General features: G+C 39.2%; 2 protein-coding genes across 4 annotated transcripts in view; one reads left to right on the forward strand and one right to left on the reverse strand.

Moving 5' to 3' along the window:
• LOC106821194 (ATP-dependent RNA helicase DDX3X-like) overlaps positions 1 to 9026 on the reverse strand; it is a 27612-nt gene extending 18586 nt beyond the window's left edge. For 2 of the 3 annotated variants that reach the window (XM_014825889.1, XM_014825887.1), the window contains exons 1-4: positions 8883 to 9026; positions 7521 to 7584; positions 6927 to 6986; positions 5825 to 5893 (exon numbers count right to left, since the gene is read on the reverse strand). In XM_014825889.1, coding sequence (XP_014681375.1) covers positions 5825 to 5893; positions 6927 to 6986; positions 7521 to 7584; positions 8883 to 8927 — 238 coding nt within the window. In that variant the 5' untranslated portion in view covers positions 8928 to 9026. The remainder of the gene's footprint in view (positions 1 to 5824; positions 5894 to 6926; positions 6987 to 7520; positions 7585 to 8882) is intronic. The other variant, XM_014825890.1, reaches the window with a different exon arrangement.
• Positions 9027 to 9355: 329 nt separating this feature from the next.
• Positions 9356 to 16329, forward strand: LOC106821208 (60S ribosomal protein L8). The gene is made up of 7 exons (XM_014825915.1): positions 9356 to 9438; positions 9728 to 9870; positions 10697 to 10838; positions 11565 to 11783; positions 14380 to 14495; positions 15657 to 15743; positions 16220 to 16329. Exons 2-7 carry the CDS (start codon positions 9733 to 9735, stop codon positions 16286 to 16288), a joined length of 771 nt encoding a protein of 256 aa, XP_014681401.1. The 5' UTR covers positions 9356 to 9438; positions 9728 to 9732; the 3' UTR covers positions 16289 to 16329.
• The last annotated feature ends 66 nt before the right edge of the window (positions 16330 to 16395 follow it).

The raw sequence follows: 16395 nt of genomic DNA on the forward strand, positions 1-16395 counted from the left end.
GCTGTAGATGTGTCTTACACACCTGTAGATGTGTCTACACAGCAGCAGATGTGTCTTACACAGCTGTAGATGTGTCTACACAGCTGTAGTGTCTTACACACCTGTAGATGTGTCTTACACACCTGTAGATGTGTCTTACACACCTGTAGCTGTGTTGTACTACATACTGTGTAGTAGGTGGTGGTGTAACAGTATTACATTTCTGCACCATCACAGTGTGATGGCATGTTACACGCCATGTTTGCCTAATGTCAGACCACATGTTTACACATTACACCAGTAAACAACTACACTAACACAGCTGAAACAGCTCTCACAATACTGATACCAGGTAACCTGCCTACACATTTATTTACACATATGCATACAGGTATACGAGCATAAATTCACTGGTGGTACTGGACATGTGACATTAAACTTGGAAATTTATAGGCATTTAATTTAACCAAATTCAATCAGTTCGTATTGTCTAACTATTGGCCAAACCAGAATAGAAGTGTGAAGATAGTCTGTTGTGGCATGCTGACACAAACAAGGTTCAAAGTCGACCCTATTCTGCAAATAATGTAAGTAACATGGTGTCCATTTTGTAGCTAGATCTGTACATTCTACTGTAAACAAAATGTCAAACTTGGTTCAGTTTTGTACTTCATTGCTTTGCTGACAATTTAAGCATAAAAACATGTGTCTACTTTGTACATATAAATTGTCAGGTTTCATAAAAATATGGGACACCGTTACTTACGTTATCAAATTTATGAAAGTTAGAAAGCACGCAGACTGAATAAAACCAGCCATCATAAATTCACATTTTCAGTCCAGAATTTACAAAACAACATCTATGAATGTTGGCTTTTGGTCAATATGCGTCTCTATTGCGATATTTATATTGCGACAAAACTATGACAGCCCATGTTAATTCAGTATTTATTATTAGGCAATTCACACTGAAAGAATCGTATTAATATGTGAATCATATTAGATGCGACTTGTGCGTAACAACGGACACTAAGAAATTTGTCAAATTTGGTGTCTCCAGATACGCACGTAATCATAAATTAAATTTGTGATATTGACAGAAAATTGCGCTTACGTACTAACAAATATCCACGTACTATTCACATACAATCCATGATATTCTATAATTAATTGTCGAAAACGAAATACTTCCTCGCAATTATGTGCGTATATCTCGGTGACCCTGTTCGTCTCAGCAGACGACAAACCTGTACGACAGATCTTCACCAATTTCATAAAATATTCTAACACTCGCTGCATGTCACAATAATATACGGGTTCATACACAACAATTATAAACTAAACTCCATATAAGTACATTCCCATGAGGTAGAACCATCATACTTTTGCTTAAAAACTTGATATATCGCAACACTTACCGACTGGTAACGTTCGCACATTTTTCGTTTTTCGCGGATACTGCCAGCACATGGTTCAAAGGTGATGTGACGTAAACGCACACACAGTCTGCAACGTTACTAAAATATGTGCCCAATGGATCGCTTCCGGGTCATCGCGTGTCACGCACATAACAAAGCCATGCGTGTCCAGGGCTGCCAACTCTCATGCATTGACCGTGAGACTCACGCATTTTGACCAAATCTCACGCTCTCACGCTGATCTTACAATATCTCACGCACAGCAAAAAAATGCTGAGATATCTCACGCATGAATATCTCTTCATGAATAAAACGCTGAAATATCTCACGCACAGCAAAAAAAAATCTTACAATATCTGAAAACAGTCACTTTAGTATGCACCAAATTGCACAAATTGAAGTTATCAAATGCAAAAGCTCCCTACCGTGGGAGGGGGGAAACCCCCTCCCCCCCCCCTCGGTCGCTTCGCTCCCTCGCATCTCACTCTCACCTATCACCCAATGTTGGCAGCCCTGCGTGTCCAATTGACATTTTCAAACGTCGCGATTTGCGTTCGTAACAAGCGGACACGTTTTACAGACTAGGAACTAAATGTGGATTTACTAATAATATTAAAGCTGGTGCACTAAACTGACACATGAATCAATACAGGGACATCAAAGTGGACATATGTAAGTCACTGTATTTTTGACATGACCAGAGTTTCCTGAATTAGGCATGGTGTTTACGTTCGTAACATTTGTGGACACTATGTGTTACGAACATTATGCCAACTTCATTTCAAATTTTAATACATTTTCCGTGATCCGAAGTGTGGTATTCTTGCAGAAATATGAAAACAAACACCGGTACATTATATATATACACCGAATGTAACACAGCAATCTAATTATTTCGATCACAAATCAGTTTGCCAAAAAACTGATTCAAAATGTCACAATGGCGCACATTTTTTTATGTTGAACAATTCTGTATTTTGTACAAATAAAACTTTCCTTGACTACACACGTGGACATTATTATTACATGTATATCTATGTTCAATTCAAAATAGCATGCAGCAAATTGTATTCAATTTAATCTAGGGGTTTTCCAGTTGTAGCACTTTATTTAAGGATACCCAATTTTTTACCACCAGTGAATTCTGACACATATATCAGTACAGCAGGGTCTCCAAGCATGTGAACTCCAAATACGGAATGTTCCCACGGTGATCATTAACTAGTGGCGTATTCAGAAATTGATGGACGGTGGGGGGTGCCAAATGTACCTTGGCGCAGGCCCGCGTGCCATAGGCATGCTAGTGCTAGGGGGGTATGGTGGCATAGTCCCCCAGAAAATTTTGAAATATTTAAACCATTTTCCTGCAATGTGAGGCATATGTCTGATGACACTACATCAACCCTACAACCCTTGTCTGATTAGCAGACAAATTACGCGGCACATTGCAGACAGCGCCTGTCTGACTAGGCTGTTCCATTTACCGTAGACATGCCAGATACAAAATGCATAGAAACACATTATAACACTGAACAATAGTATGGTGGGGGGGGAGGGTAAAAAGCTAAGGTAATGGCAGAGAGCACTATGAGTGTGTATTTCCAGGAAACGAATTGGGCAGTGCTGCATCTCTACTGCACCAGCGCGTGGCCAGTGCTCAGGCACCAGCTGGAAAAAAAACAATGTGTCCAAGCAAACAATGCGAACAATCAGTCCAAATTGGGTACAGTGCAACTGAAATGAGGAATATAACCTTGCCACTGCGGAATCCGAAAATTAAGCCTAGAAATCGTAATGATTCCGCAGAATGAGGAATGGTTGGAGACCCTGGTACAGTGCCACAAACTAACCGCCACGATATTACTGGGTCCCAATAATTCCTAACTGATGGATGTTATGAAGAAAATCGTAAATTTGCATCAAGAATTGCCAAGTATAGACTACGTGGATATACACGATACGTTGAACCTTGTTCACTGTACTTCTCAATACGGAATTCCTTGCTACACAGCGCCAGTCACATTTTGTGGGCATACTGGGCCAACAGCCTAATATTAAGACTAGCTCATGTTTCCTTTGTAAAAACCACGTACACCCACACACACGCGGGAAATGCTAGCACGTTGTTCCTGTCTTTTCTCCATGCTCAATCTGCATGCACGCATCACACTTCCGCCATTACTCAGTCATTAAAGTTTGATTCATCGACATTCAACTTCTACGTACTTGCACCACCACGATTGATCACAACACATGCGGAGAAATCTCTGCAGCACATGCCCCATGTCAGGGACACTGTGCCCAAAATAACACAAACGTTCAGCAAAAATGGTCAGGCATGGCCACTTGAAACAAGCTCCCTTGAATCTCATTGCTAGCTATTGTTAAGCAAGCACTGACATGACTTTCCCAGAGCTTACTAGTCCTGGTGATAACTGCTGGTCCACTATTCACCAGTCGGTCTTATAAACTATAACACTACCATCTAATTTTGTTGCCATTTTTTACAGTATAGGCAAAGCCGGAGAACTCATATACACAAGGTACATGGAAGATAGTAATACTATTGACAGAGACGTTTTCTTTAGTACTATCACGATTATATAACATACAATAATTCGTTATTATTGACAATTCAAATTTTTTTACACAGACTTATACACATAATATAATATATACGTATACGTATATAATACACATAAATTAATTTTTGTTTGCAATAATTTAACCTTCTAATTTTTTTTGCCATTTGCTCCATGCAATGTAGTCATATACATGTAAACCCATTTAAAGAATCATTTTTAAACAAAAAATAACAAAATTTCACTTAGTAGAATTTCAATGGTTGGAACAGGTTACTGCAAACAAAAAAATCTTACAGGCAGCCTAAATTTATACACATTTTATGTCACATTTCGTCATTCGAATTCACAATAAAACATCAATCAAATAATTAGCTCACATAGCTATTAAACACCAAATGAATCTATGGATCATATCATCATAGAAAAACACACAATCACTATCTAGGTCTTACAATATGTGCTAGAGACACGAAAATGTAGCATGTATATATATTAATCACACTCTCCTACCACTTGCTCGCGATCAGAGATACAGAACAGAGACTGCGCAATCACCTTTCATATCGAATACAAGTCAACACTAACGACACTGCTTGTAGGTACGGCGAAATATTCACTTGTTAAGTTGTTAGCATTAGAGAGCAGCAGACAACACTGTCACTGTATGTTTTTTTCCAGGATAGACAGCAAAAGGAAGATAATATTCATATTTAATCCAGATGAGATGATCATTAATCACAATGATAATAAATTCATAGTCCATTTAATCATGATTTCCACACAAAATTGAAATATTCTCAGGTAAAATCCTAACAAGGAGTTTTGTGTAAATTGAGTAAACAAACTAATATCCTGATCAATCTCAATAAAATTGCTGAACTGGTGCAATTAGTGTTGACGTACGAAACAGGAATTGGAGTCTCTGTGTGTCTCAGCTCGCTGAAACCTCGCAAAATGTCCCCATCAAACAGGGGTGCATAGGTTAAATACAGCGGAGGTGTTAGACACAAATACTACTACAGTTTGAAAGACAAGAGCACGAAGGAAAACCGTTAGCGGTTTTTAAGGTCCGATATATAGTTCTGTCTACACAGGATATTTCAAGACGAGAAAACCAGGAGTGAAACAATACTGATGAGGTAAGAACTTAATACTACGGCAACCTGGTACCGTGCATTCCTGAAGCAAGTCAAATGTTTGCCCAAGCGCGTACAGAGACCGCCAGCGAAAAAGTTTGCTTAAAATGTTTGCGTCATTAACCGACAATTAAACGTGCAGCTGCACAAAAACGTTCAAAGGAAAATGTGTGTCACACTTGCACATTTCATATCATCAAATTATTTCAGTTGGAACATCATACAATAGTGATATGTGTACTCGCCTCTGTAGCGAATCTCGCATCTACACCCGCCAGTGGAAAAAATACACGGGGCTCGGGGCGATTTAGCCCCCGAAATGCCAAAAAGAGCCCCCGTAAATTTGCATAGAGTTCAATGCAAACCAAATTTTAGAGTGCTATTTTCATGCACGCGAGCTTGAAAAGTAGCCCCCGAAAAATAAATTTTATTTTTTTCCCTGACACCCGCAATCCCCCCCCCCCGAGTGTAAATTTACAACAGACTTGATGCGGCTTCAGGATTGCACGGTACGCCCCAAAACCCTAGCACACAAGTCTACAAGAGCTACAGTGTACATGCTGTCTCTGTGTCGACTCACAGCTGGCTTTGTACGGGCTAGAGTCTCTGCCACCAAAGTCAGAGTTACGGTCTTCTATGCTAATAGCAGGCCACCAATTGCCTCCACGGTTGCCGTAGTTACACCAACGATCATCAGAGTACCCACCACGGTCTCCATATCCTCGCCCGTCGCGACCGTCGTTGTAACCACCCTGATTAGGAAAGCTCCTGTAATCTTCAAACAAAGTCATACTTTGAGACTGGATAGCCAGCCGCTGTGGCATGGGGGCGGCACACGCAGGAAACACATGTATTTCTATAATGCACCACAATTCAAGCATTTTTAATTGGTATACAAATTTGTCCTTATTGTTACTATATGTGTTATTAGCAATATTAATATAACGCCATATATCTCTGTTCCCTCTTCCCTTTGCTCACTCGCTCACTCTTTCACACATTTCCCTTCTCACCCTCCCTCTGTATATCTACCTCCTCCCCTTCTCTCATGACAGATCACCTAATGTTCCAGAAAAATTAGCTCCAATATACTACTATATATCATTCCGATTTGAATACCATTAAGTGAATACTTCTGCACCCAGAGTTCAAGTTTAGGTTCTCCTCTATGTATCAATAAACAAGTAACCTTTAAAGTCAACTGACTTATTGTTTGCTGAAAGAGTTGAGGCTAGAGAAACATACTAAAAAAAGCTGTGCACTATGAACAACACTTTCATGCATAGGTTTTTTCGACAATTTTCAGTAAAAAGGATTTGATCACGGGGGAGTTTCATATGTACGCGAATTTTATCATATTCCATTGGCACTAGTCTTATCAAGAATGTAACTTGTAAGCAATCCATTCCTGGCACTGAAGCAGATCGCCTACCGATTATTGGGATAAAGCCAAACACAAACCCTATGCGCTGCACAGAAACATGTTTTCAATACAGCAACAGATACAGCATATAACTATGCTTAAAAATTCTAGTAAGAAACTTATTATCTTTCAAGTAAAATCTGTCACCACAACACCAACGTTTCTACAAATGCTAAAGTTACATTTGCGCACATTCCTAGCAGTGCACATTTACATTTTTTTTATGCATGCAATCAGCTATAACCATCTAACAAAAACCACTGTTACCTGACAGACTGCTCACAACAACTGCACAGAATGCGTACACCCTCAACTCAGTAATCAACTACAGTTCTGAGCAGAAAAGGACCTGCACACCAATTATGTGGAGGACCCGACTACCTACCTGGTTGATTGCCTCCCCCACCTCCTCCCTGCCGCTGGTGTGGTGGGATGTACTTCACTCCTAGAAACGAGCAAAATTTATTTATGTGGTATCTTTTTTTAACCAGCACATGTTGTGATCTCACAAACCTATTTAATATTTAGATAGGCACCCAGAGGCATCACGATAGCAATAATTGGCACCGAGGAATCATGATAAAGTTTTTCGGTGAAGCAAACAATCATCAGATGTCAGCGGCAAAGCGCTCTGTAATTGATTGACTGCCGAAACTCGATTATATGTTGAAATTTCATACGAAATAATACAACAACTTAATACACCATCAAGTTGAAATGCATTAAGCATTGTGAAGTGGCACTATCTATTGTAACTCACTAGACTTGAAAAAATCAATAACTGTTAATACATTGCCTCACTATTGTTAGCAGCATTGTAATCCTCTTAAAATAGAATGAGTTGCAATGCAATAGTACCCTGTCAGTTTTATTTTCCGCACAACTGTCTTTGTAACGATCGTAACAGGGCAACAATTTGGATATTGGTAAATATCTACATGCTACAGGAACACATGAGTATTTACAAAATATAACTTACTTTCACCTGGTCTACCTCCCCCACGAAACTGTGGTGAGGAATTCTGCAAGTCTAGCCCAGCAAACTAGAACAGAAAAATTGTATATATATATATATATATATATTTAACTATATCTTTCTTTCTCCTCTCTCTCTTTCTCGCTATAAGCTATTTTAGATTCTATTACCATTTTGAATGAGCCTATTGGAAGGATGCTGCTTAGTAAATTATGGCACTTTATTAATACACAATGAGCAACTTCTTATACAAAAGAAAACCATCTAAAATAAACATGTGAATTAGGTCAAAAGGAAATTTTACCACTTATATAACAGCATGTAAATTTTAGGCCATACAAGGTAACAAAATTCACTGTGGCTATATGACAGGCAGCAGGGCACGGTCTTTGATTTCCTAACCCTAACCCTTGTTTACTTGAGATAACGCTGAAAATTACGGTAATAAAAACTGCCGGGCATTTAGGAAATTGAAGACCGTGCGCGGCAGCCGTCAGATATATGCCGGCTGCCAGGCATATAGCCAGTCTGAACAAAATTCATTCAACTATGTTGAGCCCTATACTGACTTTATTGAATTACATTAGCGTTTTTGAGTGCAAGTTCTTAGTTTTCACATTATGGATTGTTACATCCATCCTAATTAGCAGGATGATGTTTTTGAAATTGTCTTCAGAAAAATTCACCGATTTTGAAACAAATTATTCAGTCATTATCATTTAGTGCCTGGATCAGTAGATTACTAAAGTATTCATTATCAACACAACACCACACTGTGAACAGCATAATATTATTAGTACTAGTAGTAAGTAATACTAATAGTAATAGTAATACTAATACGTGACCTAATTAATATCAATCCATAGATTTCTTAGCTTGGAAGTCAGAACGAAATTTTATTGATATTAATTAGACGATACGTTTAGTCCCGTTTCTGCGTTAGTTCTTACTTTTAATGTAAAAAAATGGCAACACAAATTTGACAAATTTTACCATAGAAAATTCGTGACGTACCGGTACCGGTACGGCGGTAGTCAATTTAACATCGCTAGTCACACTCCCCAACACCCGGACGTTGTCTCGGCGATTGTCGTGGAGTGGCAATACCGATTTAGTTAACGTCACGGCCCATAACGAATTTATTCGGCAATGCTTTCAGTTTCACTCTCACACGCATGCACCAACAAGTCAAGTTTCTAACTGGAATATGTCTGACTGCGTTGTGCCACCTCGCGGCAAGCACCAGCCAGCCAGACGAGGAATCAGTGAAATTCTGACTAACAATTCCGCCGCATTTTAATGATCTTTTCCACGTTATTTCGACATTTTCTAAGGAAATTACATATTACTTCACATTCTACTTACGTGTTGCTCTAGACTAGGTCCATTTTGGTTGGATTCATGACTCATATTACACACAATTAAAGGAGAAAACTCCACGGAAATAAAGACTGCTCCGAAACTCTACAGCCTGACAGGAAAGCGGGCGACAAAGCGAAAACGCAGTGTTCACTTATCCCAATGACGTCATCTAGGGGACCATCCCCATTTCTTTAATTTCTGCACAATTTATACATTAACACGTAATATACAATAAAAATTATACACGCAGATTAAACTTTAAAAATACTATGGATATAATAGTTCTCTTCTTTAAAGCCTATTAATTTCTAAATTTGCGTTCATTGGTCGGTAATAAATTAGTTTGGACATGACCCCACCGCATGCCATAAACTTTGGAACGTCGCAAATTCTTACAAATTTATATAATAGACTTATTCGAAGAGTTAAATATCTATTACCTCAACAATTAACTACAAAAATAATTTATTAATAGATAATACTGTTGTTTGATTAATAATTACTTAAAACCATGTTTATCGTAAATTGGAGCGTTCTTTTTTGGGCCAACACCATATCGGTACGTTGTAGAATTTTACTAAAGTTTCGAAATCTAGTTTTTCCGTCGTAATATATAGATCATCTTGTAACTCATTTAGAGCCTAATAAGTAATAAAGTGTTGATAGTGCCAAATCCATCAGTTTTATTGGTAACTGCGTTAGATTATACTAGTATTTTGATTAATTATCACCGACCAGAAGTTGTGTATACATGTTGAATACAGTACCTTCTCAATGTTAGTTAACTTGCACTAATAATATTTTACTGTCGGTGCAACATTCGTTAACATCTTATTAACGTGTTTCAGTTGATATGGGAAGAGTAATCCGTGCCCAGCGAAAAGGTGCTGGTAGTGTCTTTAAGGCACACGTGAAGACCCGGAAAGGCTCACCAAAGCTTCGCCCAGTCGACTTTGCAGAGCGTCATGGTTATATCAAGGGAGTCGTCAGGGTATGAAACTCGATATAGAATTTTGTTTTGTTGTAGTCGTACGAAAATGAAAGTAAATATAGTGAGAACTACAGATTTCCTACAATGAGTAGATTTTACGTTATTTCTGTTGTTGTTCACACTTTCACACGTTTTATGAACGAAGTGCCTAAATCCACTTTAGGCACCTTAGGCTTAGGTATCACGAAGATTCTGTGTATCATCAACTGATGCACAGACTTTCCATATACCAAGGAATGATGCAAAAACCCTAACCCTAAGTCATAAAGTATAACCTTAGGTAACCATATCAAGAAGTTGGTTAGGGTTATTGCATCATTCCTTGATATACGGAAAGTGTGTGCATCAGTTGATTGATGATACACAGAAATCTGTGCATCACTTCGTGATACCTAAGGTGCCTAAAGTGGATTTGCACCGTGGCTATATATGCCCGGCAGCCGGGCACGGTCTTCGATTTCCTAAATGCCCGGCAGTTTTTAATTTTCGTTGATTTCTCAAGTAAACAGTGTACTACGTGATCCAAAGTGATCCAAATTATTCTACATTTGTTTAGAAATGTCAAGTGATTTTCGTTAGAGCTGTATATTCGAACTAGCCCAATTCTCCTAGCTAGCTTCGGATCACTGAGCGAACGAACTCGCAATCGACACTTTTAATTTTCGGTGATTTCTCAAGTAAACTGGAGGGTTAGGTTGCCGGCTGCCGGGCATATAGCCACAGCGTTTTAGGAAAGTGAAATTATGTCAATGCATATTAAATTATTTGTGGTAAAAAAATGTAGGATGTGTTCACTCAAAATTGTAAATCCTTCTACGCATTATAGGACATCATCCACGACCCTGGCCGTGGAGCGCCCCTGGCCAAGGTACAGTTTCGTGATCCATATCGGTACAAGCTGAGAAATGAGCTGTTTATTGCTCCAGAAGGTCTGCACACTGGACAGTTTGTTTACTGTGGCAAAAAGGGTGAGTGCTTGCAAAACTACATTTTTATTAAGCTGCGAGGGGTTTCTTCGTGCATTGTGTGTGATGTTTAGGTACAAGTGAAAATCACACGTGTATAAAGGGGATGAAAAGGCTTGTGTGCCATTTTCTGTCTGTACCAGTCGAGTTTACAAATTTTTAATGAATCTGATCTTGTCAAAAGAGCTATGGTTGTTACGTATGCGTAGAGTTCACATTACAGAGAGATGCTTCAATTTTTAAGTGGTTGAATTTCATTACATGTGTGTGCCTGTGCATGTATGTGTGTACAAATTTTTCCCATGCTCAGTTTGTATTCAAGTAAATATTTCGTGTTTATGGTAGTTGTTATTGGTGATGATTCATGTCTCTGAAATCACTTTGTGATGCTTTACTATATGAGGCTGTTTCTGAGATTACACAACAACTAGGAAGAGATGGAAGCTGCAGAGTATTCACATGCGATATGAGTGTCTTATAGTCAGATTATTGCTTTATTTGTGATGTTCAATTCATGACAGATTTCTGGGCATATTTTACTAAAATTACCCTTGTACTGAAGTGCAAAACCAAATTGCTTTCAATAATGTTGGCCCATCGGCAAGTCTGTTGCAAGTAGAGTAAGTATCTTGCAAGCGAGTTGTCGTTTATGGGGTTGTCGTGTAAGTGGGTGGTTTTTTCGTGTGTTGGTTAATATTCGACACGTGTTTGCATTTGTACAATTTACAGCTCACCTGCAAGTAGGAAATGTGCTGCCAATATCTGCTATGCCAGAAGGTACCATTATCTGCAATGTAGAGGAGAAGACAGGGGATAGAGGACGCCTCGCACGTACGTCTGGCAATTACGCCACAGTCATCTCACATAACCCTGACACAAAGAGGAGCCGTATCAAGCTACCTTCAGGCACCAAGAAAGTTGTTCCATCTACCAACAGAGCTATGGTTGGTAGGTATCTCTGGAGAAACTGTTTACATTGCAGATAGGTGCTTCAATTTTTGAGTGGTTGAATTTCATTACAAGTGTTTGCATGTGCATGTGTACAAATTTTCCCTAGGCTCTTCTTTCCCATGCTCAGTTTGTATTCATGTAAACATTTCGGGTTTATGGTAGTTGTTATCGGTGATGATTCATGTCTCTGAAATCACTTTGTGATGCTTTACTACATGAGGCTGTTTCTGAGATTACACAACAACTAGGAAGAGACAGAAGCTGCAGAGCATTCACACGTGTCTTTGGGAAGAATTGAATCATTTTATTCAACACTATTTGCCAATTCATACTATAATGTGTATGTTATTTTATGTTGCTTAATTACAAAAACCAAGTTATGGCTTCATTAAGAGAGGTTTCCTGTTAGAGGTGTTCATTAACACGTTCAACGTTAAACACGAGTATACTCGTTCGAACCTGCAAAACGCACGGCCGCGAAACACGAGTATACTTGTTGTATACCAAAAAAATTTGTTGGAACGTTTACTAAGTTCTCCTATAGATGGCAGGGGCTGTACGCTTAGAAATTCAACAGCGTCACTGTATAAACCCCAGTAGTAGATGACATAATTTATACAATACTTTACTGTTGTTTGGAACGTTATTTTTGGAGTTTTTGGGACTGAGGTAATGTTTTCGGTTCACCTCGCCAAAGGGTGTTTGACCGCCTGTTGTTGTGAAGTTGTTTTGATGTCTGAGAGTTGTGTTTGATTTGATTGATCACGGGTGTTGTTTTGATGTCTGAGAGTAAGTTTATATCAAGAGCTAATATTACCTAGAGTGTACAACGGAAAAACGGGAAAATAGTGCTATTTCACGACAACATTATTCTACTTTGCCTGCGAGTCTATAATAATTTCATGGTATTGCATTAAGCAGAATTCTTTGCTCTCTAAAACAAGACCAACCGCTTGTCAATACGATACTCCTAGGCGGAGATATCGGCTCCTAAACCTCCCCTCCCACATGCCAAACGCCGCCTCGAATCCACTTCTGTCCCCATCCTTCACGCGGCTAAGCGTTGCTTCGTGAGAGTTCGGTTTTTCCGCCATAATTTTATGAATGATTTTCGGGTGCAGGTGCAGGGTGGAGGTGAGTTTCGGGGGCATCGCCTATGCCCTTATCTCCCATTATCTTTCCTAGCACGGCTAATGCCCGTCATGATGGAGCCGGCAATGTTTTTTTAATTAAGTCTCTACAACGCAGCTAGTAAGAGTACCAAATTTGGGCATGTGACATCAATTATCAGCGCTCCAAGCGGTGACGGAAACCGATAGCCGAAATGCTTAGACGCGTGAAGGATGGGGACAGAAGTGGATTCGAGGCGGCGTTTGGCATGTGGGAGGAGGTTTAGGAGCCGATATCTCCGCCTAGGAGTATCGTATTGACAAGCGGTTAGTCTTGTTTTAGAGAGCAAAGAATTCTGCTTAATGCAATACCATGAAATTTTTATAGACTCGCAGGCAAAGTAGAATAATGTTGTCGTGAAATAGCACTATTTTCCCGTTTTTCCGTTGTACACTCTAGGTATTATTAGCTCTTGTTTATATCTATATTATACTAGCCACTAATTATAAATAATTTTATAGCTAGTTAAACCTGCCAAAAACATTTTGTGTAATAAGTGACTAAGCGGGGAAAACGCGAAAATCTCAGCACAGGGCGTAGGTGCATTGTTAACCATGCAGCGTTGAACGTGTTAAAGGCATAATAGGCCCATTTAATATGCAATGTTGACGAATGCTACAGTAACTGGCACCTTGTGTAGTTAATAAGTACATAACCTTACATCCAACCGCCTATTAGCTTGTCCAATATCACTGCTGGTTACATTACAAGCAAGACTTGAAATAGGTTGTTGATATTTATCAACGTATCATTTACGTGCCGCAAATGTCATCTAGGAGTCAAGCGATGACGTAAAACATTTGTTCGGCTCGTATGTTTTGGACGCCAGATGAAATGGAGGTGCCAGTGGTGGTCCGTGTTTTGTACGTGGATTCCACGTTCATTACAATTATCACTAGCGTGCCAGCTGAGCGCAATACAGCGGCAAGAGCTTTCAAGCAGCTGAACGGTAACAGGTGAGATGATCTACCAGCGCGCAGAGATACTGCATGAACGAATGCATGCGTGCGAAAATGTCCGGTGCACTATAGTCTGTATCACACCCACTTCGGCGGCTGCAGTTTGAAACTGTAAACAACTGATTTATTTGACCGCGGATTTCAATTAGACATTTCTTAGTAACCAGCAGTGATATTGGACAAGCTAATACGCGTTTGGATGTAAGATTATGTACTTATTAACTACACAAGGTGCCAGTTACATAGCATTCGTCATCTTTGCATAATCAATGGGCCTATTATGCCTTTAAGAGAGTGAATGATTATGAGATTCAGTTCATTGAGAGAGTCCTGTGATTTTTCTTAGACATGTAATGTGAGTGATTAAGAGATGTTCATTAAGAGAGTCATTATTTTTCTTAGACACATAACGTAAAGGTTCGCGTTAGATCGGGTAGATAACTATTTTACATTCCATGTTACAGGTATTGTAGCTGGAGGTGGTCGTATCGACAAACCAATCATGAAGGCAGGTAGAGCATACCACAAGTACAAGGTGAAGCGTAACTGCTGGCCGAAAGTGAGAGGTGTTGCCATGAATGTAAGTAGTGGGTTGCTAGTGACGTTTATGTTTTGCATTGAATGTCATAAACTTTTTAGTTAAGTGTTGTGGATATGAAAGTTGAGTTTTATCAATAATATTATTTATAACAGTGCCCACTTGCAAATAATGATAGCATTCAAGTTAGAAGTTTTATACAAGTTGACCCTTCAATTAAAAATTCCATGGTTATGCAAGTTGCTATCGATGATGATTCATGTCTCTGAAATTATTTAGTGATTTTCAAATACTGAGGCTGTGGTTCTGAGATTGCAATGAGATTTGTGACCTTATCGGAAAATAAATTATGTAAAACCGTACGTAGATCTTAGCACCTGCACCCAACTAGTATGGCTATGTGACAACTATATCATCATCATCATCATCATCATTATCTTCGTTTATAGTCCATCTTTTCCCGTGCCTGGGGTTGGACTTGCGATGATCCTCCTCCACCATTCTCTGTCCTGCGTTGATCCTTCATCTATATTCAAGCCCTTCAGATCTTTCTGCACTGTCCCTATCCATGGTCTTTTTGATCTTCCAACCGGTCTTTTTCCAGGGATCTCTAATTCTTCCACAAACCTCAGTACTCCTCCTTCCGTCTCCCTTCTAACATGCCCAAACCATTGTAGTCTTCTCTGTCTAGTTCTATTCTGTATCTCTCTTAAACCACATCTCTTTGCCACTTCTTCACTGGATATCCTATCCTGCTATGTATCTTAGCATCTTTCTATCACATCTTCTCAATACATCTTCAACTCTTTCTGTCATAGCCCATACTTCCACCCCATATAACAAAACGGATGTTATGCAAGCTTCATAGACATTGCCTCTGATCTTTAACGAAATACTTCTGTATACTAACAAACTAGCCATCTCTCTCCATTTCTTCCATGCAGCTGCTACTCTAACTCTCACAGTTCTCTCTGTACCCACCTCACACTCACAGTCCACCATATCACCCAGATAGCAAAACTCATGAACTTCCTCTATGTTTCCTCCCGTAGTCCTCAGTCCTCTTTCACCTTCCTCCCTGACATGCTCTCTTCTGCAAGCCGGGCACCGAAAGTTCTATGTGACAACTATAAATGATGCATTTTCGCTAACCATTGCTGTGAGGCTAAGAATTTACAATTATTGTGTGTCGTGTTTTTACAGCCCGTTGAGCATCCATTTGGTGGTGGTAACCATCAGCACATTGGTAAAGCTTCAACTGTCCGAAGGGATGCGTCACACGGCCGCAAGGTATGGATCCATCATCTATTTCTAATATATAACAGTCTGCTGACAATGACCTTTTAGATACTATATTTTTCTACTTTAATTAGTACTGCCCTTTCATATCTACTTTTATCAATTGTCAGTATGAATAAACAACAAAGTGCAACAGTATTAGTGCTGGGGAGATGAAACTGGTACATAAATACATGGTTGAATTCAGTAATTGTTATCTGTGATGATTCAAGCCTCTGATATTACATTGTGATGTTGAAACACTGAGGCTGTGGTTCTGAGATTGTGGGACTTGTAAAATGTGTACAAAAAAAAGATTACCCAGCATAATCGTTCCTATGTTCAATGTGACAGTAACTAAAGACAGAGCTGCAATTTGTTTAATCGCATTTGTGCTCTTTCTTGTAATGCTATTAGCGAATATTTTCAGTACAATTCATCTTGTATGGTTATCAGTCTACTCAACACTTGTTTCTTGTGTCTTTCAGGTCGGTCTCATTGCTGCTCGCAGAACTGGTCGTCTACGTGGTAGCAAGCCATCTGGCAAGGAAGATTAAACTGTAAATGTATATGGAGAAATAAAAAAAAGTCAAGTTAATTCTTTATTGTTCATCTTTTTTTTGTCATAGAATGGTGTGGAAGATAACAGAAGCGAACCACTTGT

Source organism: Priapulus caudatus, unplaced genomic scaffold, assembly GCF_000485595.1.
Source record: "Priapulus caudatus unplaced genomic scaffold, Priapulus_caudatus-5.0.1 Scaffold63, whole genome shotgun sequence".
NCBI lineage: Eukaryota > Metazoa > Priapulida > Priapulimorpha > Priapulimorphida > Priapulidae > Priapulus > Priapulus caudatus.